We start from the raw sequence: 22,389 nt of genomic DNA on the forward strand, positions 1-22,389 counted from the left end.
ATTTGAAGTCGTGTCAGACATTTGCGTGTCTTTTCAGAAAGTGGACGGCGCAGCATGAAGAGGTTTAAACAGTAATTTAAAGATAAACAAACTGACTCGTTCGACTTCATGTGACTCTCCACACCAGGGCAGAGAGGTCTTCACTGAAAATTCATGACTCAAGTACATAAACGAAATAGCTCATGACATGTCACACTTACAATGTGAAGAGTGATAGTGCAAATGTAAGATGACTAAACTGTTGAAATATTTAATCCACAGGAAGTTGGGAAATGACCTATGTGTTTCCATTGCTGCACCTGCTGGGATTTAATACACTGTAGTCTGTGATGAAGCTAAATAATATTGTTGGATTATACTGTATAATACAATGTTTGTAATTTATAAATGTAGGTTTCTATGCTAACTATATCAGAGTACAGCTCTACAGTTTTCCTTTAAGAGTTCACACTATGAAGATGGAATTCAGGCTTCCAACATTACAAGTCTGGGCTGGTCTATCTTTATCTGTAGTGCCATCTGCTGGACCAGCGGCTGAAAGGCGGACCAAAGAATGAAACCTTAGAAACTACACAAAACATATCTAAAGACTAAAAATCATATCAAATTAAGAAGGCAAAAATGATTTACGACTATATGACAGGCTGTAAATATAAATAGGTTTTTGGTAACGTCATTCTGTCTGAAGGACTCGATTTATATTTATTTATATATATTTGCAACAATACCCAACATGGTATCTAAAACAACTTGGCATTTACATTCAATGCTTTAATGTCATTTAAGAACCGTCGAAAACACTGAAATTATTACCGCACGATCTATTAAAATGTAAATATTCGAATATGAACAAATAACTACTGGATTTTGTGGACTATGATAAAGAATGTATTAAGAATGAATATTTTTCGTGTCAAATGTAAACAGCTTTGTAGTATTTTGCGGAAGCATTCGTGTATACGTTAGTGGCGGCTGAGTGGGCGTGGTTGGATTAACAGACTGGACTCTCATTGGCTGAGGTCGTGGTCGGTGACGTGTCCGCGACCGTTGGCGAGGGCGAAGTGAGCAAGCGCTAAATTCAAAAATTTCAAACAGCTGAGGAGCGCGTGCCTTGTGGGAGACAACGGTGAGATTTGTGCTCTCTCACCAGTCAAAAGAGAAGAAAAATCATAAAGGATTTCTCTTTAGTTTAGATTCATCGCAATATATATCGGGATGGATCCATTTACCGAGGTAAGTAACACTATGCGGGCTGATAAAGAATTGACATAACATTATCACCAGTCTGTTGTGCAGTAACTGTCTTTGGGGTTCTTATATGTTACAGGTTATGTTACCTTTTAGGTAAACGTTTAGCAGGGTTTGAGTGATATTTATATCATAAATGTTATTAATAATGTGAATAAAATTGTTATAACAACAATTTCTGCTTTCTGTATGGCTTTAAATGTGGTTGTTTTTTGTTTAGCGTAGCTAGGCGTCACGTTAGTATTAATATTACTAACTACTCAAACAGTGCTGATGTTTACAGTAAATGTCAGTGGTGACACTTTATTAAAAAAAATCGATCACTTTTAGTGGCAAAACGTATTACGTAACGTTAGCTAACGGTTGGCTCTAGCATTCAACTTGCTATTTGCAATTCTGCTGCATATTATAAGTTAAGATATTTCAAAAACCGAAAAGCTGTCAGGGCTCTGCCCAGCCCATACTTTGTGGCAGATGGAGTACTGGAAGTCTGGTTTGACCAGCCAATAGAATTCATTTACTGGTTCACGTGACAAAATTCCATGGACATGAAATCCTGACTAACGCTAACTGAAATTTCCACCCATTCGCTGGGAGGCAGCCAACTAACAGCAACACATCAGGAATGTGTTTGGTCTTGCTCAGTAACAGGGCTGTTAATCACGACTGAGATCTGCTACAATGGGCTGCTGCCTTCTTTACTCTTACAAGACAAACAGTGCACATAAAATGAGGCCCATGCATCAGATAAGGAACTGAAACCTGGGCCTCGAATGCTTTACAGTTGCCGCTGTCATTTTTAACATTGCTTATATATTGTCACTCAAATAGAGCATTTCGTAAGCAGCTCAAAGGTCATGGGTTTGACTCTCAGGAAACACACCTACCGATAACATACATATTACCCATAATGCACAATAGGTTGCTTTGGATAAAATGACCAGATATAATTATAACACTGTCTGTTGTATAGACTATAGCAATATAATGCAACGCTACTGTCGTTTTTGCTCCTCAGAAACTGTTAGAGCGCACACGTGCTCGCAGAGAGAATCTCCAAAAAAAGATAGCCGAGAGACCCACGGGGGCCAACCGTCCAATGGCTAAGAGGACGAGGGAGCCACTTGCTGATACAAACAGTATCATAAGCGAACCCACCACTGAAAAAGGTTTAATTCTGTTCAAATTAATTGAATGTATTTGTGTTCTTATTTTTAGCTTTGTGGTTTGGATTACATTTAACTTCTCGTGTTACTTTATTTGCAAAGAACATCTGATTATATGACTATCTTTTTATAGCTCTACAATCTAAAAGTTTGTTTTTTTGGGACAGCCCTCCCCTCCTCTAAGCCATCCCCCTCAAAGCGTCGCTGTTCAGATGAGAATACACTCGTCACCAGGGAAGAAGAAAAGCAACCGGTGGCCTCACATTTTACAGCATCTGAGCCCATGACGGACAAGAAGCCTCCCGTGGCACCAAGCAGTGTTCGCCCTCTGCAGGCGGAGCAAAGGGCTGCTCATCGCACCCCAGAACCAGAGATCCTCCCCACTCGCCCCCCTGCAGAAAGTAAAAAGCTGGTGGTGTGCCCTCCACAATATCCTGCTAAGAACACAGATAGTGTTACGAAGCATTCTGCTGTAGATGGAGCCAGAGAGACTCAGAAAGACAAAGCAGCACCAGAGTCCTCCGGCATGAGATCTCGTCTACAGAGACTGGCTGAACAGAGGCAGTACTTGGAGTCTGAGGGTAGGTGTACTGTGCACATCGGCGTGCAAGCACTTATTTCCCAATATGGTTTTTGTGTCTTGAGAGAACATTTTATGTGCAAACTCAATAATTCAAAGGATCTTCATATGTGTTTTTTCCAGGGAGCTCAGATACAGTTTCAGAAAGTGTAGTCGTATCTCCTTTAAAGTCCCAGAAAGTAGATCTCCCCCCTACTCCTATTTCTACAAATTTTGAGGCCCCCATTGGTCGAAAGGGTAGACTCGCAAAACTTGCTGCCACAATTGGCTCCTGGGAAGATGATCTTGGACACCCGCCCATTCGCCAGGACAATGCACAAGCACAGCCTGGCACGGCCTGCGTACGTCCCCCAGCATGTGCAGCTACAAATATCAAGACCAAGCCTAGTGTGGCTACAGAGAGACCTCAGTCAGCCCCAAAAGCTCAGCAAAATTATGTTGGCAGCAGTCAGCAGGTGGGTGATGCCAAACAACAGATTCTACCCTATGCTTTTATTATGTAAGATTGTATTGCGGATTGATCGATCGTCTGAATTACATAGTGTGTGCGCTTTTTGTTGTTTTCCTTTAGTGACTTTACAAAGGTTAAACACCACAATTTATTGGAGATGTTTGTTTTTACAGCCAGCGGTTTACTCTCCAGTCAAGTCAACCAGAGTGGTTCCCTATAGTCCCCAGAAGACAGAGCTGCCTCAGCCCAGACCGACTCAAGTGATTCCATCACCCGTGTCAAGCCCACTAAAGATTTGTTCTTCTACCCAGCCTTCAAGTCCACTTAAATCTTCGACAGCTACTTCAAGTCCTCATAGAGGACACATCCCTCATAGCCCCTTGAAGAATCAGGGCCCATCAAACAAGCTTTCTGGACCAGCACTTAACTCAAGTCCATCAAAGCCACTTTTTACACCAAAACCCTCTGCCGACGCTGCTGTTGCTTCTCAAAGTCGTGAGAGATTTACAAAGGATACAACACCCTTACAGCAGAGAGGCCCAGCTGGAACGTCTGGTCAGTGAATTTCCTCTTCAGCTTATTGTTGTTTATACGCAGAAATGCATGTGTTTATGTTTCTTCATGTTGACCTTCAGGAGGTGTCAAGTCATTTTTGGAGCGTTTTGGAGAAAGGTGCCAGGAGCGTAACCAGAGTTCTCCATCCACATTAGGAGGTCAGAGTCACACGCCTGCGGCCACTCCCTCTGCCACCCCCAAATCCAGACTGCTCCAGGAGAGGCTCGGAGGTGCCCAATCATCCTCCAGCACAGCTATTCTCACTCAGAAGCAGAAAATGGCATGTACTGCTGAATATTCACATGCTTTATATTATGCATATGTACAGTATGTGAAACGTTAGAACTTGTTAATTTTTCTTTTTATAGGAGAGGGAGGCAGAGCTGGCACAAGTTCGTAATCGATTTCAAAAAGGCAAAATGTGGGGAAGCAAAGAGAATCTCGCTGATGTCAAGAATGACCCCGAAACCAAGGTTAGCTATTATCTTTGTTACTGCATGAAGGCTCTACACACTACAACAGAGAAGGGAAAGAAATTATCAATTTTTAGTGGACGTAATTATCAAAAAAAAAATATTAATATTGTCACTCAAAAGAACATTAGATATTACTTTTTTTTTTTTAATTGTGCAAATTAATACTAAAATGTAAACAAAACATATTTGTCTCTGAATTGTTGTGCTTCTATTATTGCTGAACTCAATTATTCATTTTTGGATACTAATGTGAAAAACTGAATGTTATCATTTCTACTCCTCAGGAAATTGAATCGCCTGTACTGCTTGATAATGAGCTTCCAGCGCCAGTCTCTGAAATACTCAACAGTCCTTCCAAATCTAGTGCAAATGGTAATTCATTACTTAAGCCTTATAATATAATTAAACACTTTATTGATCTAACACATCTGCTCTGTTTCACTTTGTATTGTTCATTGAATTAGCTGTGTCTGACTCCCCTGCATTTCATCAGGCTGTTTGGTTTACAGTCACACTAATAGTTATCATTATTAGAACATGAGTAGTTCAAGCGATTCTGTCCCCCTTCAGATATGGCGTGTGCTCTCCCAAGCCCTGTAAAGAAAGTACAATTCACCGAAGAGACTCCTGAAGTGAAGGAGGAAGTGAAAGGTAAGCCTATGTCCTGTAGATTTTGCTGTGCTTGTTTTCATATTAAGTGGTGGTATTGTTATTAAAGATAAATATTTTATGATCTTTGCAGAAGTTGAAGAAGTGCACGAGATCGAGATGAACGTGGATGGGTCGGTTAACTCTGAGGTGATAAATGAAATCTTTGATGGAGTTCTTGAGGAGCATGAGGAGCACAGCGATGCGGAGGATGAAGATGCTCTGAATATCTCCTCCATGTCTCTCCTTGCTCCGCTTGCAGAGACAGTAGCCGCTGTGGTCAAGAGCCCTGAAAGAAAGCCCATGGTAAGCCATGAGAATGGTCATTAAATGATTAGCTAATGCGTGTTTGCACCTAATACACCGTGGTTACAAATCTTTGTTTTGCTCCAGACGTCAACCCCTGCCAGCTCGTTCTGTGAGAAGAGTTCCACCCCTGAGGCTGTTTCCAGGCCCAGAAAGTTTCAGAGGACACGCATGTTACGGGCTGGATCATCTGACAGCATTGATGCTCTAGAAGAGGAGCAGAACCCGAACCTTCTCTACAGGTGCGTATTTTAAAGAGCAGGTTTCATGAATCTCATAAAATTACCGGCATTTCAGTGTGTAACGTAGCTTTCCTTCAATTTTGACGATCTGCAAAGTTGTTATTTCAAAAAGTCCATGATAAATTAAGATATTGGCTTCCAAAGTAAGGAGTCGACTCCGAACCGCCCAAACAAATCGTTAGGCTTTCGAATCTTTTGAGTGTAACATCGATACGTCACAGTGTAATGCATCAGCACAATCCCCGCCTTCCCGCGAAACCGGAACACTCTGACCTGCCCACTAGCAGGGTTAAATTGAGTGCTTACAATATACGTTAAAGTAATTGTATATTGTTGTATATTTAGTACAGCTGTAGGTTTCCAGGTAAACAACGTATAAATTAACAGTGTTACAGTTTTAATAATCCAACTCTTACCTAATAATATGGCGGTTATTGTAGACTGTTGTCGTTCTACATGTCGTAGTATTGTACAAACTGTATCCCATTATCGTTTAGTCACGGTAGCACTTTGCTAACGTGTCTCACATTATGGTTTTGTCAAGTGTGCCAAGTTTAGCTGTGGTCACGATCCCCTTCAAACAAAACGGTTTGCTTGTCATTATTTTAAAAACGGACTACAGCACTATATCATTTTATTATGTAAAGGTGTGTGCATTATGTTTGGAAGCTCTCGCTAACTTGCTCAGTTACTCCTCTCTGTATAATCAAAGTAATGATCAACTTTTGGATAGAGCCGTTGTTGTTCTCCCATAGCTATGACGAAAAAAGATCAACAGAAAACAATAGTCTGAATGGTTTATGAAGATAAGTTTATGAAGATAAAAACTTGTGATATGGTAATACTGATGCCATTTTTACACACAGCGTCTTTGTTTACAAAAACCTTCCTGAGATAAGAACTGTGGTAATGAGCGTTTCGTTTCTGACACGCAGTGTATGAAGAAAGACCAATCACAACTGATTGGGCCAGTTGGCCAATCGGAGCACACTGGACTCGCGGTAGGGAGGAGCTTAGAGAAGCAGAACATTTGAACAGCTTCGGAGGAATCGTTTAGGGATCTTTGAGAAATGGATAGATACTAAATGCTTATTTTAAGAAAATAGCACCGTTTTTTTACCTTTGATGCATTTGAAAATGTTGTTGGGGACTACAAAAACCTTGAAACCTGCTCTTTAAACTATACTTTACTGTATTCTCTGTTACTACAAGTTCTGTTTAATAAATGGGTTTTGTCGGATTTCAGCATTGATGCCTACAGATCCACCAGAGTTAAGACCGAGTCTGAGAGACCTCATGTAAAACAGGTGATTGTGAGAAAAGAGGACGTTACTCAAAGGATGGAAGCAATTGGGAGCCCCAGTCACATCAACATCAAGCAGAAAATGAAGGTCGGTTAAACCAAATGTCCAGTAGTGAGATTGCCTGAATAACAATCATTTATAAGATGTTTTAAGCTGTTTTGTGGGCAGTCGTGGCCTAATGGTTAGAGATTCGGACTTGTAACCCAAACGATGCCGGTTCGAGCCTCAGTACCAAAAGGGATTGTAGGTTGGGGGAGTGAATTATCAGTGCTTTCCTCCACATTCAATACCACGGCTGAGGTGAGACCCTTGGCCTTGAGCAAGGCACCGTTCCCCCCCAACTGCTCCCCGGGCGCCGCAGCAATGGCTGCTCACTGCTCTGGGTGTGTGTTCACGATGTGTGTGTTACTCACTGCTGTGTATGTGCACTTGGATGGGTTACATGCAGAGCACAAATTCCGAGTATGGAACGCCATACTTGACCTCACATCACTTTCACTTATATGGCAGTTTGCTTAAAATGTTGCCTTTGATTTTAGATGTTGACCAATGAGATGAACCTGCAGCAGACTGTGATCCATCAGGCTAGTCAGGCTCTGAACTGCTGCACAGATGAGGAACATGGGAAAGGATCTCAAGTAGAGGCCGAGGCTGAGAGACTCTTGCTTATTGCAAGTGAGTGAATCTAAATTTAACTTGAGTACAAAAAGTGTAAGACTTGTTGTTTAGGCCTTTTATTGAATGTGTTTCTGGGTAAAAATCTGTATCTGGGTCAGAGTGACTCAAAAAGAGCAGGTCATGTTTGAAGTGTTGCAGTAAACACCTCTTTATTTGATTTTAGCTGAGAGGAGAACTGCCATTAAGGCTGAGCTGGATCGGCTGAAGGCAGAGGGTCCATCAGCCCAAAAGAAAAGCACTTGCAGTGCTCCGGTGGATATATCCCCATCTCAAGGCTCCATCTCAGTCGTGGAGCTGCGACTCCCCCTGAAGGCCGATTTTATTTGCTCCTCAGCAAACAAGCCTGGTAAGAAAGATACTTTTTTTGCTGATTTGACATGTTGGTTTGTTGATGGCAGGTTCATTAACTCAGTGTTCTGTTTTTGTGGCAAGAATCTGGAAACCATTATTTCTTCCTCATGATTCGTGCTGGAGCTGAGAACACTATGGCAACTCTTCTAGCAGGCACACGTAATGCCCTCAGTGGAGACGCTTTGACTTTCACCACCAAGTTCACTTTGTGAGTAATTTGATATCTATCTAATCTTAGTATTACCAAATTTCTGTTACTGCTATATGTTTAACATGTTTTTTCTCAATATGCAGGTCTGATGTCTCTAATGATTTTGAGATTGATATTGAGGTCTACCATTTGGTAAGTTTTACTTTACTGTTGAATAAAAGCATGTCTGTCTTTGATGCAGATTTGATCTTTTTAGAGCGATTTAGTAAACTTTTGATTCCCAAATTTTTTTAGGTTCAGAGACGGGAGCTGAACCCTGAAAAGAGGAAAAAAAACAGCAAGTCAAAGGTAAATGGCTTGGACTCTGTTACAGTAGAGTAGTAACTTAACATGCATGAAAGTGTAGTGTTTAAACGGCTAGTAACGAATGTGTCCATAGGCTTTTCAGTGACATGAAAGCATGCACAGCATATCAACAAGCGATTAACTTGATTACAAACATTATTAATAATGAATCCGATCAGTCCAGATATAAATGGCACAGTGAAGAGTGTTTTATTCGTACAATTAAATGCATTTTGTCTTGTTCCAGTGATGCATTTTGTTCACTGTCTAGTGTTTTAATGAAAATGAATTTTTCTTATCTATTCTTATCTTAGGCTATCACACCAAAGAGGTTCCTCGCTATTTCTGTAAGTTACTAATGTTTGCATAAACCTCCACATATAGTTTAAAAATTAACTGTTTAAATATTAGCTTTAAAGTCTTGGAATAAAAATCCATATATGCATTATTTGCTTATTTATAGTAGAACATTTGGATCTTATATTCTGAACTGTTCTATTCTCTCCTCTAATAAAATTATAGAAGAGCAACCTTCAAACACCTGGTGAGTATTACTGTCCCTTGATAGCTGTTTTAAATGTACCTTTAATCATTTTATAGTGTTTTAATTATATATGTCCTGGGTTTTTCTAGTTATGGCTAGCCCAGGTGGTCCAAACGCAGTGCGCACCAGTAGCTTTGTCCTCGTTGGATCGCACAAGTTAACCCTTGCCTCAATTGGGAAAAACAAATTCCCCTTAGAGAAGGTATGTTTAAAAGATTGCTTTATTTCTCCATATGTCACCCCTAGTCTGCTTCTTCAGCTCTTGCACGATTCAGACATATTGACCGTTCATATACTAACACTACAGTCTGGTGAAATACTGGAATGAATCAATGCATGAAGTCACAGAGGGAGAGGTTTAACCACAACATTAGTGACCACACTGGCTTAATACGTTTTTAATACTACTGTCTTGTTTTTCCGCACATTGCTACTTTTTGCATTTTGCCAGACACTTTCACATGTAGTCGTTTCTCTCTTTTAGATCAGATATGAAGGGAGTGAGAGAGAGCTGCTCAGTGATATGTTTCACAACAAGGTTGCTATATTTGCTCTGTGTTTAGTAACACGGGTGGTTGTGTGTCTGGAGTTTTTGGCTAACAGGGCTTGGTGTCTTTGGAAATACTAACCATCACTTTGAGCTGCTTATTTAACATCCTGTGAACACAGTAATGCTTTTGTGTTTTGGGGAATGTTTAAACTTTTAACTTGCTTCCCTCAGCTAAATGTTTACCTCATACTTGTTGCTCCCTCTGCTTTTGACATATTATCATGTTTCTATAGGAAGTTCTTGTTTTAATTCTCGTTGTCTTTTCTCGCTACAGGTTCCATTCCTTTGTCCTTTGGAGGGGCACATTTACCTGAAAATGCAGTGTGAGGTTGGCTCTCGGGTAGAGGAAAAGGGCTTCCTGGTGAGTCCTGGTTGTTTTTGATAACATTTATATATAAAATGCTACAATGTATTGTTTTTTCTTATGGTAGTATAATTGTATTACTTTTATCTGTAGACCATGTTTGAGGATGTCAGTGGTTTTGGATCATGGCACAGGAGGTGGTGTGTCCTCTCGGGATACTGCATCTCTTATTGGACCTACCCTGATGATGAAAAACGCAAGGTAGAACTAATTTTACAAATTTGTTTCCAAATCATATAGAGATGGTGTTGTGGAGTGCTTAAATTCACAACGGTGCATTAAGAGTTGTCCTTCTCCACATAGAATCCAATCGGTCGCATTAACCTTGCCAACTGTACCAGTCGTAAAGTGGAGCCAGCTAACCGGGAGTTCTGTGCCCGGCCGAATACCTTTGAGCTCATCACTGTGAGGCCACAGAGGGAGGATGACAGAGAGACACTGGTCAGCCAGTGCAAGGACACCATGTGTGTTACAAAGTAAGACCCAGTTAATGATAATATTAATGCTTTGTAGGAGATTTCAAGATAAAATCCTAAACTGAATCATCCTTAATGTGCAGGAACTGGCTGAGTGCTGACACTAAGGATGAGAGGAACCTGTGGATGCAGAAGCTCAACCAGATCTTGATGGATCTACGCATATGGCAGCCAGATTCATGCTACAGGCCCATGTGAGCTTTCCCCCATTTGCGATCAAGGGACAAAAATACCCTGCTCTAACTTTGACATTGACTGAAGTGCAATATGGTATCCAAGTTACAAAGTGTTTACAGATCAATTTTGCAAGCTTTTCATTTTAGTTTTGACACAGGTCAAATGATGTGGGGATAAGTAAAACACAATAAAGCCATAAAATAGGAGACATGTCATGCTTTACAGGATAAAATGCTTTGCCTCACAAGGGCTTTCAGGTATGTTATGAATATATTTTGTAAATGAGCATTGCGTACTTAAAGACTAACAAATGTTTGTTTGCTTTGTTAGACTGTCGATCTATATATGTATGAATATTTAAATGTTTTTGCATGACTACTTTTTGCAGAATTACCTGCTGTAATGAAATTTTTTCAGGTGATTCTTTACTGTTCCTTTAAGCAAGAATTCATGAAATGGAGACAGGAGACCATGTCCATGTACAAATGAACCACAGCATAAATGTCACAACTTGTAAAAAAAATCCTACATTTTAATTGTTTTATTGTTGATGAATCCATGATTTCTTGGTAAGCAAGTATACTTGCTGTTGTTTGGGTGGCTTTTACTTTGCGCTCACTCATCCATCAGGAATCAGGATTTTGTTTTCAAACTATTTTTCTATACATGTTTTGAATTACTTTCAATACACAATACTTAAGGTTTTTTGTGGGCAGTTGTACAGACTGGCTATTATCGTGTGTAAATACACTTTTTATGTTTAAAAAAACAAGGACCTAATTGAAAATTATCCATGAAAGCTATGACATTTCTCACTTTCTGAAAAAGGTCTCACCAAATCGGGGAATCATGGACCTACGAAATAAGAGAAATGTACAATTCAACTATACACAGTTTATTTTTTATCAGCAGTCATCTGTTAGTTCAACATGAACAAATACAGATTGATTGAGTGCCATTATAGACATTTCTTTGAAAGGAAAATGGTCCAAAACATCAAAACGAATTTCTTGATTTGATCCAGGTGATGTTTGCATTTAATTCTGTGTTGTTAAAACGTATCATGCAAAGCCCCATTGTCTCATTACAGCATGTATATTTTTGTGTTATATGTAACTTTTTACCAAAACCTTATATATTTTTAAATGGTTATAACTTGCCTTAGATTTATATTTACCTTTTTCAAAACCATTTAAGCCTTGTAAGACATTTGTCAGTGTTATTACAATTTCTTTTTTTTTTATAGAAACTAAATCTGGGACATATTTCTTTACCTTTTTTGTTAGACAATGCCAAAATTCAGCCATTATTGCTGTAGAAATCTTTAGGCACTTTAGTTTTATGACACGTGTGCTGTTTTTGTGTGTTATGACCTCTGCTAAACACTCCAAATGTGGCTTCCATGTATCCAGCAAAGCTACTGTTCAAATAAAACAAACTTTAGACAACCAGTTTGTTACTTATTTCATTGAAGTACTCTTTCTATCTTTTTTAAAAGTAAACTGCAAGTGGTTTTATGCTGGCTTTTAGGTTTGGATTAAACTGCTTTATTGCAAGTTTTATTCATATATTTTGCTGGGTTGTAAAGCAAATATTTTATATAATATTAAATAGTGTCTAATAATTAAGGTTGGGTATCGTTTGAATTTTATTGATTCCGATTCTGCTTATCGATTTCGATTCTTATGAAGACTCCACAGTTGAAGTAAAACATGTAGATATCAACCTATATGGTCATTTAGCCTGTTTATTGACTGGTTTGCAAAAATAAATATTTATGAGCACCGTTTTTTGTAAGATATTTATACACATAGCAGGGCTCTCAAGTTTTGAACTGAGTTCAGAGTGAGATTTTGGCGGCGGCGGGGGTTTGGGTGGGGACGGGGGTCTGATCTGAAAAATGTGCGTGCGTGCGTGCGTTCGTTCGTTCGTTCGTGTGTGTGTGTTCGTTCGTGTGTGTGTGTGTGGTCGTGTTCGTGTGTGTGTGTTCGTGTGTGTGTTCATGTTTGTATATCCCGGTGGGGACCTGAATACACACCAACTCATGGGGACTCATGTCACCGTGGGGACCAAAATTGAGGTCCTCATGGGCAAAAAAGCTTATAAATTGTACAGAACAACATTTTAAAAAAATCTAAAAATGCAAAAAGTGTTCTATCTTTAGGTTTAGGGATAGGGTTAGGGATAGGGGATAAAATATACAGTTTGTACAGTATAAAAAACATTACGCCTATGGACTGTCCCCATGGAGATAATAAACTAGACGTGTGTGTGCGTGCGTGCGTGCGTGTGTGTGTGTGAGAGAGAGAGAGAGAGAGAGAGAGAGAGATAATAGTGTTGTTTATTGTAGGTGTTGGTAGCAGGTTTTGAGGCCTTCAGCACAGGGGTTGGGGGCTCCCATTTGAAACACTGTGGTTCCAAGCCAGCCATTTTCACTGTCATGATGGATGACAGAGTTCCATCCAGTGCCAAGCTGTTCCTGGTTTTGTTTAGTCAAAAGAGAATTTGTACATCATGTGAAAGTTAAAACCAAAAGCAGCTACCTGGACAGACCAATAACCAAAATCTGTCTTTTATTGGTGAATAATTATGGATTGAAGTTTGATGGACATTTTGCTTTAACATAAACTTCGATCTATGGATTTGACGAAATATAACTGTTATGAACATTGAATACGTGATTATGAACATTTATCTCTTGGACTAATGTGATGAGACTTTTTCTCCTTTATGTTGGAATGAACGTAATGAATTTCATGTCTTCATGTATCTGTACTTGTAATTATTATTAATTTTGATAATAATTAGGGGCTGGTAAATGTACTGGACATGAATTGGTTAATCTGTCACATGATTTGGGAGTGGTCCTGTGGGATTTGGTAATTAGGCACCTGCTCGTCACCTGTTGTGTGGGCAGGAGGGAGTGAATGGGGAGTAAGTGTACTCTTTGTTGATCAGCAATTCTTGCAACGTGTTTGTGGAGTAATAAACGGAGTACTGGAAAACTTCCCACTTTAACATATGGATGATGTCTTTTTTTTTTGATGCGTCACAAATACAGCACTCCCAGTTTAGCCTCTCAGCGGCTTTCTGAATAGCATGGCTCCGCTACATTGTCGTGTCGAGCGAGCCCGTGAATCACAGAATGTGTCGTTGGAATCCGAATGTAAACGTTGTTGTTTCGGGGATATCTAAATCTTACCCGGATACAGCAATGCTATTTTCTGATTGGCTGTTCGGTAGCTATATTTTTTGATTTGATTAGCTGGTGCGTGGCAGGGCCTTCTGAACTCTATGGGGAACTCACTTGACAGGGGCGGAGCCGGACACAGATTTTCAAATAAACTGCTATTTTTATTAACAATTTTATAAGTTTCATTTTTGAAAATAATAGTTTTGAATTCGCTGCTAGATTTTTCATTTGCGCTTTCCGAGTTTTCGTTTACGCTTCTCAATTTTTCGTTCGCCTTTCTGGCACAAATCTCACGTGTGGGCGGGATTTATGGCCACTTTACTCTCATTGGTTAGTGAGATTTGGATTGACAGCTCCCTGACCAGGAAGTCGATACTGAAGACCGTGCAGTAGATTAGAGAGCAATCTGCTTGCGGTTTTCTGTATTGTATTGTTTTAGTGTTTGTACTTAAATTACTTTCTTATTTTGAAAGTATATTAGCAGGGTTGCCAACTTTCACGCACTTAAAAGTAGGACACGCTTCCAGGCTCTATGACGCCGTAACAACAAGCCAACATCGAGCAAATACAGGATAGATAACGTTAGCCATATTCACATGCAACTTTACGTGGGTTTAGAGGCCGTCAAGACAGCAGTCTATAATTTATAATTACAGTGATATCAGGAAAACGAGATGCCTAGTGAGTTTTGAGGAGATATATAATAAAGTGTTATGCTTCCTGTTCATATTTCTAATTTATAGATTATAATCGTGGTGGCATTTTATGTATCGTTTCTATCTTTAAATGTTTGTTTATAGTTTATGAAGTCTCTCTTCTGCTTTTCTTTAACCTGTTTTATGTAGGTGTGTAAATACATAATGAAATTGTTGTTTGCAAGAGGCAGACTAAATTAATAAAGCATTCTGAAGGCCTCTAATTGTGTCACCTTATGAATTTTCAAAAAACATAAATGTTATTTGAATGTATTGGTAGTGTTTTATGAGGTGTACTTTCTGTGAATGTAAAGAAAGGGGTATAATACTGTACATTCACCATGAGTTTAAAAAGAAAGATACAGTACTTGACTTATTAGTGGACTTAATTCTTTAAAAGGAGACTGTATGCAAGAGCGACATCGTCATCCTCCTCAGCTGGACATGTCACCATCAGGTACATTTATGTAACCGAGATAATAAAATCGCTAAAAGTTTCTCTGTACAGTAACTATGCAGCAATGTTTTCATTTAGCACGTTAATTTCTCACAACCCAATAATCTGTAACGTGTCTTTATTGGATGTTATAATACAAGTTGTTTGTTCCTTTTTAAGAAAATTATCTTAATAGGCCATAAAATAATACCTGACAAAAAATATAAAGCACACAATGAACGCGCTTAGTAAAGACAGAATTGCTACTGTACAGGAATAAAACTTTTAGGGATTTTCTTTATTATCTGAATTAGGCTACATTAATTTACCTGAAAATGAGGAGGACGCTTGGATCCACACCGCGCATGATTTACCTACTTCAAATACCAATTACTAATATACTAACTAAATAAGAAAGTAGTTTTAAGTACAAACAATAAAGATAACAGCATGCAGATCGTTCTCTAAGATTCGTTGCACTACTGTACTGTCTTCAGTATCGACTTGCTTGTCAGGGAGCTATCAATCAAAAACTCACTAGGCAATCAGCGTAAAGCGGTCATAAGTCCTGCCCACACGTGAGATTTGTGCCAGAAAGGCGAACGAAAAATTGAGAAGCGTAAACGAAAACTCGGAAAGCGCAAATGAAAAATCTAGCAGCGAATTCAAAACTATTATTTGCAAAAACGAAACTTAGAAAATTGTTAAGAAAAATAGCAGTTTATTTGAAAATCAAGTCACATTCTTGCAACTGAGTTTATTGTTTTCATTATCAAAGTGTTTTTTTTCTTTCGCATTGTATAATTTTGTTCATATATAAAAGTTTGCGTTCATTTTTATTAGCATAAAAGGAATCCCATAGACTCGGACTTTAAAGCTCAATGCCGCCACTGCGCCACCTAACGTACTGTATGAAATTATTTAACCTGAGAAGATTCGGGGCTTTCGAAAAAACAATCGGGGCTGAAGCCCCAGAAGCCACCCCCCGCTCCGCCCCTGTCACTTGATTCCTCTAATAGCGGCGCAACTTGGTGGGCGTTATCCTGGAAATATCTCTGCGTGAGAAATACAAGGTGTGGCGTGTGAACGGGTTGAAATGCGTGAGACTTGAGAGCCCTGACATAGAAACCATATTTTGTCTGATTTATTACAATTTGTATTACCATAGTTTATGGTTAAACTGAAGATACTATAATAAAACTATGGTGAATTTGTGGTTGATGTGCTTTACTGCAAATACTATAGTTAAACTATGCGTACTATAGAAACATGGTTAATTTTCTTAAGGGCTTTTATTGAGATATCAGTAACGTTAGATCACAAGTTAACACATGCACATTTCTGAAAATGTGCACAGGCATTGATGAGAGGAATTTAAATTTTAATTTCAAGTAACGCTATCCAATTCAACCCGAATAATAATGCTTGAACATTTGCTTAGTTTTTTTTACTTATCTTTAAAAACAATTCTGTTTTTAATAAATATATTTTAGGGGCACTTTTTATAACGTGGTCTGTTGTTAATATTAGTACGAAAGCGGAAGTACAGTCTGACTATACATTATGTTTAAAAAATATGTGCGACTGGATAAGTTTCTTGTGTAAACTTGCCTTTTCAAGCCAACTCCGGATATTGGGTGATTCTAAAGGGTTCGGTTTTATCCAATAAGCTCGCGGACTTAACAAACGACATGTCTTATAGCCAATCGAATGGACAATAGCGCGAAAGAAGGCGGAGCTTTGATTCCACACTCATCAAACGGAGGCGTTAACACTTCCTTTCCTGGCTTAGCCAGTTTGAGGACACAGAGTACAGTGGAGCAAAGTGTCCTTAGTCCGTTTACAACTTGTAACCATGGCCCCCAGCACGCAAGCGGATGATACCGAGTCCAGTTTCCGAAAAGGCATCCGGGCCATCCTGCTTGGACCGCCCGGTGCGGGGAAAGGGACGCAGGTGAGAGTCTATGCGACGGGCCGCGTGGCTTCAAACTGTCCAGCTGCGGCGCGCGATAGAGTTAATAAAATAGTTTAACCGGACTGAACCACTTTTAACTTAAACCCTTGGACCTTCAATTGAGTTGCTGTCTTTTTGATATAATTTATGTTGTCTTGGGCTTTGTCGGTGGTCCCTGACCAGGTGGATCGTTCTAGTCAACCTTTAAACGAGGAACCGGTTTTAATATAATGTAATAAGAGATATTGGGGGACATTGGTCAGATTAGCTATTCTGCACTATATAAAGGGGGATTGTTCTGTTTTCACATTGTGACCATTGGGAAAGTTGTAGACTTTTCTGTCCTGTTTGGCAGTCATGTAATTGAACTGAACATGAAGAATGAATGTATCAGTTTTCTGATCACACAACAATACGTGAGCACTTCATGTTTATTGAGCAATGCATGTTGCACATTAATGTAAATTCAGCATAGGAAAGTTGAGATTTGACCTTTAAGACTTGGCTTAACTATGTGATTACAACAGGATTGTGATATGGATATGGCTTTTACCACATCCACTGCATTCAATATTTAGTGTGTCTGCATTGTAGATTAATGCAAATGTTAAATTTTTATAATGGGAAATTATAGCACAGTAAATGTATGTAAAAGGATTGTTCACAATACATTTTTTGTCATCAAATCATTTATTCACCTTCATGTCATTCCAAACCTGTGGAACACAAAAGTAGATATTTTAAAGAATGTTAATAACCAAGTGACATTGACCAAATTTCTGAAAATATTATTTTGTGTTTCACAGAAGAATCATATTGTCGCTGTCCTTCCAAAACCTTGGATGTCCAAATTTGCTGTTTTCCATGAAATGGGAAAATACTGTACTTTTTAAATGACTGAATACTGTGTTGTCAAAGTTTTAATTGGTTAGATATGTGCCAAACCCAATTACAAACAAAGGGTGACTAATAATGATTTATGACGAAAAATAAAAATCACAAAATATGGAGATGCAAAGTTTCAGAAGGACAGCAGCGATATGCAAGTTTTAAACCACATAAGGGTGAAATAAATGATTATGGATAAACTATCCCTTTAAGGTACATCATATGGATTCTTTAACTTATGATATATCAGCTGAGCAAGTGATTGACTTTCTTTTTTATTTGTGTGTATAATTGTATGTCCATAATGACTATTTTGAATGTTATGACTGTTGTTGCTTTTATGGTAATTATAAACTTTTTGGGCTTTCACAGGCACCCAGGCTTGCAGAGAAGTACTGTGTGTGTCACTTGGCCACTGGAGACATGCTGAGGGCCATGGTGGCATCGGGCTCAGAGCTCGGTCAGCGTCTAAAGGAAACCATGGATGCAGGCAAACTGGTAAAACAGATGCTTGTCCGGTTTAAACTAACTGTTTTAATAGTTTACGTCCTTAAATATTTAAAGACTCAAAAAATCTAAATTCAAAAATGTTGTCTGGATTTGCTTCTGTATGCTGGTATACGAAACATTGATCAGCACATTTAGCAAATTTGTAGTTAACATTCACATATTCACTTTTTAAAATGAGCTTTTTCCTCACTACCAGCAAGTAGTAACTTGTGATTTGTGGCTCTGAACTAAGGGATAGATTTTTAATCCTTGTTGTTCCCCTGCCTGTCAGGTGAGTGATGATATGGTGGTGGAGCTCATAGACAATAACCTAGACACACCTGCCTGTAAGAATGGATTCCTGCTGGATGGTTTCCCTCGCACCGTCAAGCAGGCAGAAATGGTGAGGATTTCAATTATCTCAACCATTTGGTGAGCACCTGACCCTTCAAATGCCTGTCAGTTTGTCAAACCTGTTTGCTCTCTTGTAGCTGGATGGCCTCATGGAGAAGCGCAGCGAAAAGCTGGACTCTGTGGTTGAATTCTCTGTTGATGACTCTCTACTGGTACGCAGGATTTGTGGGAGGTATGAGGTTGGAGAAACCTGACAACCTGTAGAATTTTAACAGCACCCACCTTTTGAAGTTTTGTACTTGATCAGAATTTTGATTGCTGTTTTTCTGAAAAAGTGAATCTTTGACCTGAACTATTTCCTTCTTAAGGAGGATTTTTACATCTGCATCAGACCTATGCCGGTTTTCGTTTATACTTGTGCGCCGTTTTCCACGTAAACAGGCAATGGCCGATAGGCATCAGTGTCCACAGGCGTGTTGCTTGTGTAACCAAGACAAGAGTCGAAGAAGAAGCGGTTTGTTGTGTACGCTGTTTGAAAAGCATTTATTATTACATTTGAGTGATAGCGGCAAGTAAACAGTCACTTTTGCAGCTTGAGTTATTAAATACAGAAAAGCACGTAATTTATTTAGATAATTCATTCGGAAATGCGTATGAGTAAACCTGATGCTATCACTGAGTTTTTTTTACATGAAGGGAGGGGGTTCAAGCAGACCAATCACAGCGCTTGTGGTCTGCGTCACATTGTTACATTTTTGGAGAGGTGCGCATCAGGCAACGGCGTAGATCTGACGCAGAAGTCAAAATCGCACTTCACTTTCTTTCAGTAAGAACTCTATTGTCCGAAAATGTCATTCTGTATTTTTTATGTAATCTGATAATGACATTTCTCAGGCTTATCCACCAGCCTAGTGGCCGATCTTATCATGAAGAATTCAACCCTCCTAAGGAACCCATGAAGGATGATGTAAGAGTCTAAAACAACCTCAAGTCTAAAGATATTGTCAATGAGAAGCTACCCCAAAATGTCTTGAGCTAACACTTTTTTTTCATGAAATCCATTATAGGTGACCGGAGAGCCTCTTATCCGCCGAAGCGATGACAATGAGAAAGCTCTGCACTCTCGATTAGAGTCCTACCATAAGCAGACAGCTCCTCTAGTGCAGTACTACAGCGCTCGCGGCCTGCACACAGCTGTCGATGCGTCTCAGTCGCCCGACCTCGTCTTTGCCTTCATCCTTGCTGCCTTCTCTGCTGCTACCTGTAAAGATGTGGTTTATTTTATCTAATCCTTCTCTGAATTGCCCTTTTCGCTCTTTCTTTTAGGACTTAATACAGTGAGGGAAATAAGTATTTGATCCCCTGCTGATTTTGTAAGTTTGCCTACTTACAAACAAATGAAGGGTCTATAATTTTTATGGTGGGTTTATTTTAACTGATAGACACAGAATATTAAAAAAAATCAGGGGAAAAAAATGTTATATAAAGGTTATAAATTGATTTGCATTTCAGTCAGTGAAATAAGTATTTGATCCCCTACCAACTAGCAAGAATTCTGGCTCCACAGATTGGTTATGTGCCTATATGGACCACAGATTAGTCCTGTCACTTTAAGAAAGTACTCCTAAATCAGCTTGTTATGTATATAAAAGATGCCTGCCAACAGAATCTGTATCTTCCAGTTCAACCTCTCCAACACCATGGTCCAGACCAAATAGGTTTTAAAGGATGTCAGCGACAAGATTGGAGACCTGCACAAACCTTGAATAGGCTACAGACAGAAGCTTGGTGAGAAGGAGACAACTGTTGGTGTGATTATTTGGAAATAGAAGATATACAAAATAACTATCAAATGCCCTTGTTCTGGAGCTCCCTGCAATATTTCCCCAATGGGGTAAAGATGATCATGAGAAATGTTAAAGATCAGCCCAGAACTACACGGAAGAAGCCTGTTAATGATTTCAAGACAGTTGGGAACACAGTTAGCAAGCAAAACATTGGTAACACATTGGTAACACGCTATGCCACAGTAGACTGAAATCCTGAAGCACCCGCAAGGTCCTCCTGCCCAAGAAGGCCCGCCTGGCTCGTCTTAAGTTTGACAATGAACATAAAAATGATTCAGAAAAGGCTTTGGCGAAAGTGCTGGCACTGCTGTGAGACCAAAATGGACTCCTGTGTTTGGAGGGAGAGAAATGCTGACTATGAGCCCAAGAACATCATGTCTACAGAGAAGCACAGTGTTGGAAACATTCTGCTTTAGGGCTTTTTCTCTGCTACAGGTATACAGGATGACTTCACCGCATTGAGGGGCTGAGGGACGGGCCCATGTACCGTAAAATCTTGGACGAGAACCTCCTCCCCTTAACTAGGTCACTGAAGATGGGTCATGGATGAGCCTTTAACATGACAAAGACGCAAAACATATTGCCAAGACAACCAAATAGTGGCTTAAGGAGAAGCACATTAAATGTCCTAGCCAGTCTCTAGACCCTAGTCCTATAGAACCTCTGTGAAGGAGGCTAAAACTCCAATTTGCTGAGCGACAGCCAAGAAACCTTAAAGATTGACAGAGGAGTGGACTAAATGTATCCGGACACATGTGCAAACCTGGTGACCAACTATCAGAAATGTCTGACCTCTGTGCTTGCCAACAAGGGTTTCTCCACAAAGTACAAAGTTATGTTTTGCTTGGGGATCAAATACTTATTTCACTGACTGAAATGCAAATCAATTTATAACCTTTATATAACATTTTTTTCCCCTGATTTTTTTTAATATTCTGTGTCTATCAGTTAAAATAAACCCACCATAAAAATTATAGACCCTTCATTTGTTTGTAAGTAGGCAAACTTACAAAATCAGCAGGGGATCAAATACTTATTTCCCTCACTGTAACAGTCTCCTTGTGCATTGACACTCGGATTCTTTTCAAGTTTTTTCATGAAAAAAATCATTTTGATCTCTGCTTCCTGATGTGCACTGGGTAACAAATCTTTCTTAACAAACAGCCTCTGAAATATTGAACAATGATTGTAGTTTCCAAGCTAAATGTAATTGCTTATTTACATGACGTGTATGTGACAGTAAGTAATAAGTCATTTGGATACATTTTCCATATAATGGAGGTTCTGTAGCACTTTTTTCTTTAATCAGTATCAACTGTAAAAATGTTATTTGCACTTGATAGTGAAGTGTAATTTTGTTTACATCGCAAAGTGAATATATTAAAGCCTATCTGTTGGACTTGGTTCTTGTAGTAATGCATGGTGTCCAGTAGGTGTCGTAATAATGACGACATTTCTTTTGGCTTCTTTTAGTCCCTACATGAAATACAGCATAATTTATTACGTTTTATTTATTATGTAGCTGTATTTATTATTATTCGTTTGTGTTAAATTATTAATTTACTCGTGGTCCTTTTTTCTTTTCCCTGCAGCTGTATAAAATCCAGTTTCTCCCATCCAGTTTGATCCAGATGAGAAAGTGAGGGATGGGAGTAGGGGAGCTGTCAGTTAATTCGATCATTCCACGTAATGAGTGTTTTGTAATGAACCCAGCCAGATTTGACTGAAACACACTTTACCTCAAATAAACTTGGGTGACTGTTTTCTACTATCTTGAATTTAGTTGTTGCTTTTTGTATTACTGGCGTCCAGGTGCGGCACGTGGGAAAGTGTAAGGAGGCGATGCATTTTTACACAAGCTCAAATTTTAAGAAATTTCCCAGCTATTTTACTCAATGTTATTTTGTCAATAATTTTAACC

At 39.2% G+C, this 22,389-nt stretch overlaps 2 protein-coding genes across 4 annotated transcripts; both read left to right on the forward strand.

Annotated features, from left to right (window-relative positions):
• The first annotated feature begins 1,101 nt into the window (after positions 1 to 1,101).
• On the forward strand, positions 1,102 to 12,061 carry anln (anillin, actin binding protein). Of its 2 annotated transcripts, XM_057355549.1 has the most exons (25): positions 1,102 to 1,233; positions 2,267 to 2,417; positions 2,582 to 2,995; positions 3,118 to 3,449; positions 3,619 to 4,000; positions 4,081 to 4,280; positions 4,369 to 4,473; positions 4,761 to 4,848; positions 5,047 to 5,127; positions 5,219 to 5,430; positions 5,518 to 5,672; positions 6,919 to 7,063; positions 7,516 to 7,651; positions 7,818 to 8,000; positions 8,087 to 8,213; positions 8,300 to 8,348; positions 8,451 to 8,504; positions 8,816 to 8,848; positions 9,024 to 9,045; positions 9,135 to 9,247; positions 9,530 to 9,583; positions 9,870 to 9,956; positions 10,053 to 10,160; positions 10,263 to 10,435; positions 10,519 to 12,061. In XM_057355549.1, the coding sequence occupies exons 1-25, from the start codon at positions 1,216 to 1,218 to the stop codon at positions 10,631 to 10,633; spliced, it is 3,537 nt and encodes a 1,178-aa protein (XP_057211532.1). In that variant the 5' UTR covers positions 1,102 to 1,215; the 3' UTR covers positions 10,634 to 12,061. The 2 variants fall into 2 exon arrangements, with proteins under 2 accessions (XP_057211532.1, XP_057211533.1); XM_057355550.1 differs by lacking the exon at positions 9,530 to 9,583.
• Positions 12,062 to 16,706: 4,645 nt separating this feature from the next.
• Positions 16,707 to 22,239, forward strand: ak2 (adenylate kinase 2). Of its 2 annotated transcripts, XM_057354323.1 has the most exons (7): positions 16,707 to 16,890; positions 18,151 to 18,276; positions 18,560 to 18,670; positions 18,759 to 18,853; positions 19,516 to 19,588; positions 19,689 to 19,884; positions 22,061 to 22,239. In XM_057354323.1, exons 1-7 carry the CDS (start codon positions 16,792 to 16,794, stop codon positions 22,066 to 22,068), a joined length of 708 nt encoding a protein of 235 aa, XP_057210306.1. In that variant the 5' UTR covers positions 16,707 to 16,791; the 3' UTR covers positions 22,069 to 22,239. The 2 variants fall into 2 exon arrangements, with proteins under 2 accessions (XP_057210306.1, XP_057210305.1); XM_057354322.1 differs by lacking the exon at positions 22,061 to 22,239 and having other exon boundaries at positions 19,689 to 21,872.
• The last annotated feature ends 150 nt before the right edge of the window (positions 22,240 to 22,389 follow it).

Source organism: Triplophysa rosa, linkage group LG16 (genome assembly GCF_024868665.1).
Source record: "Triplophysa rosa linkage group LG16, Trosa_1v2, whole genome shotgun sequence".
In the NCBI taxonomy this organism is placed as follows: domain Eukaryota; kingdom Metazoa; phylum Chordata; class Actinopteri; order Cypriniformes; family Nemacheilidae; genus Triplophysa; species Triplophysa rosa.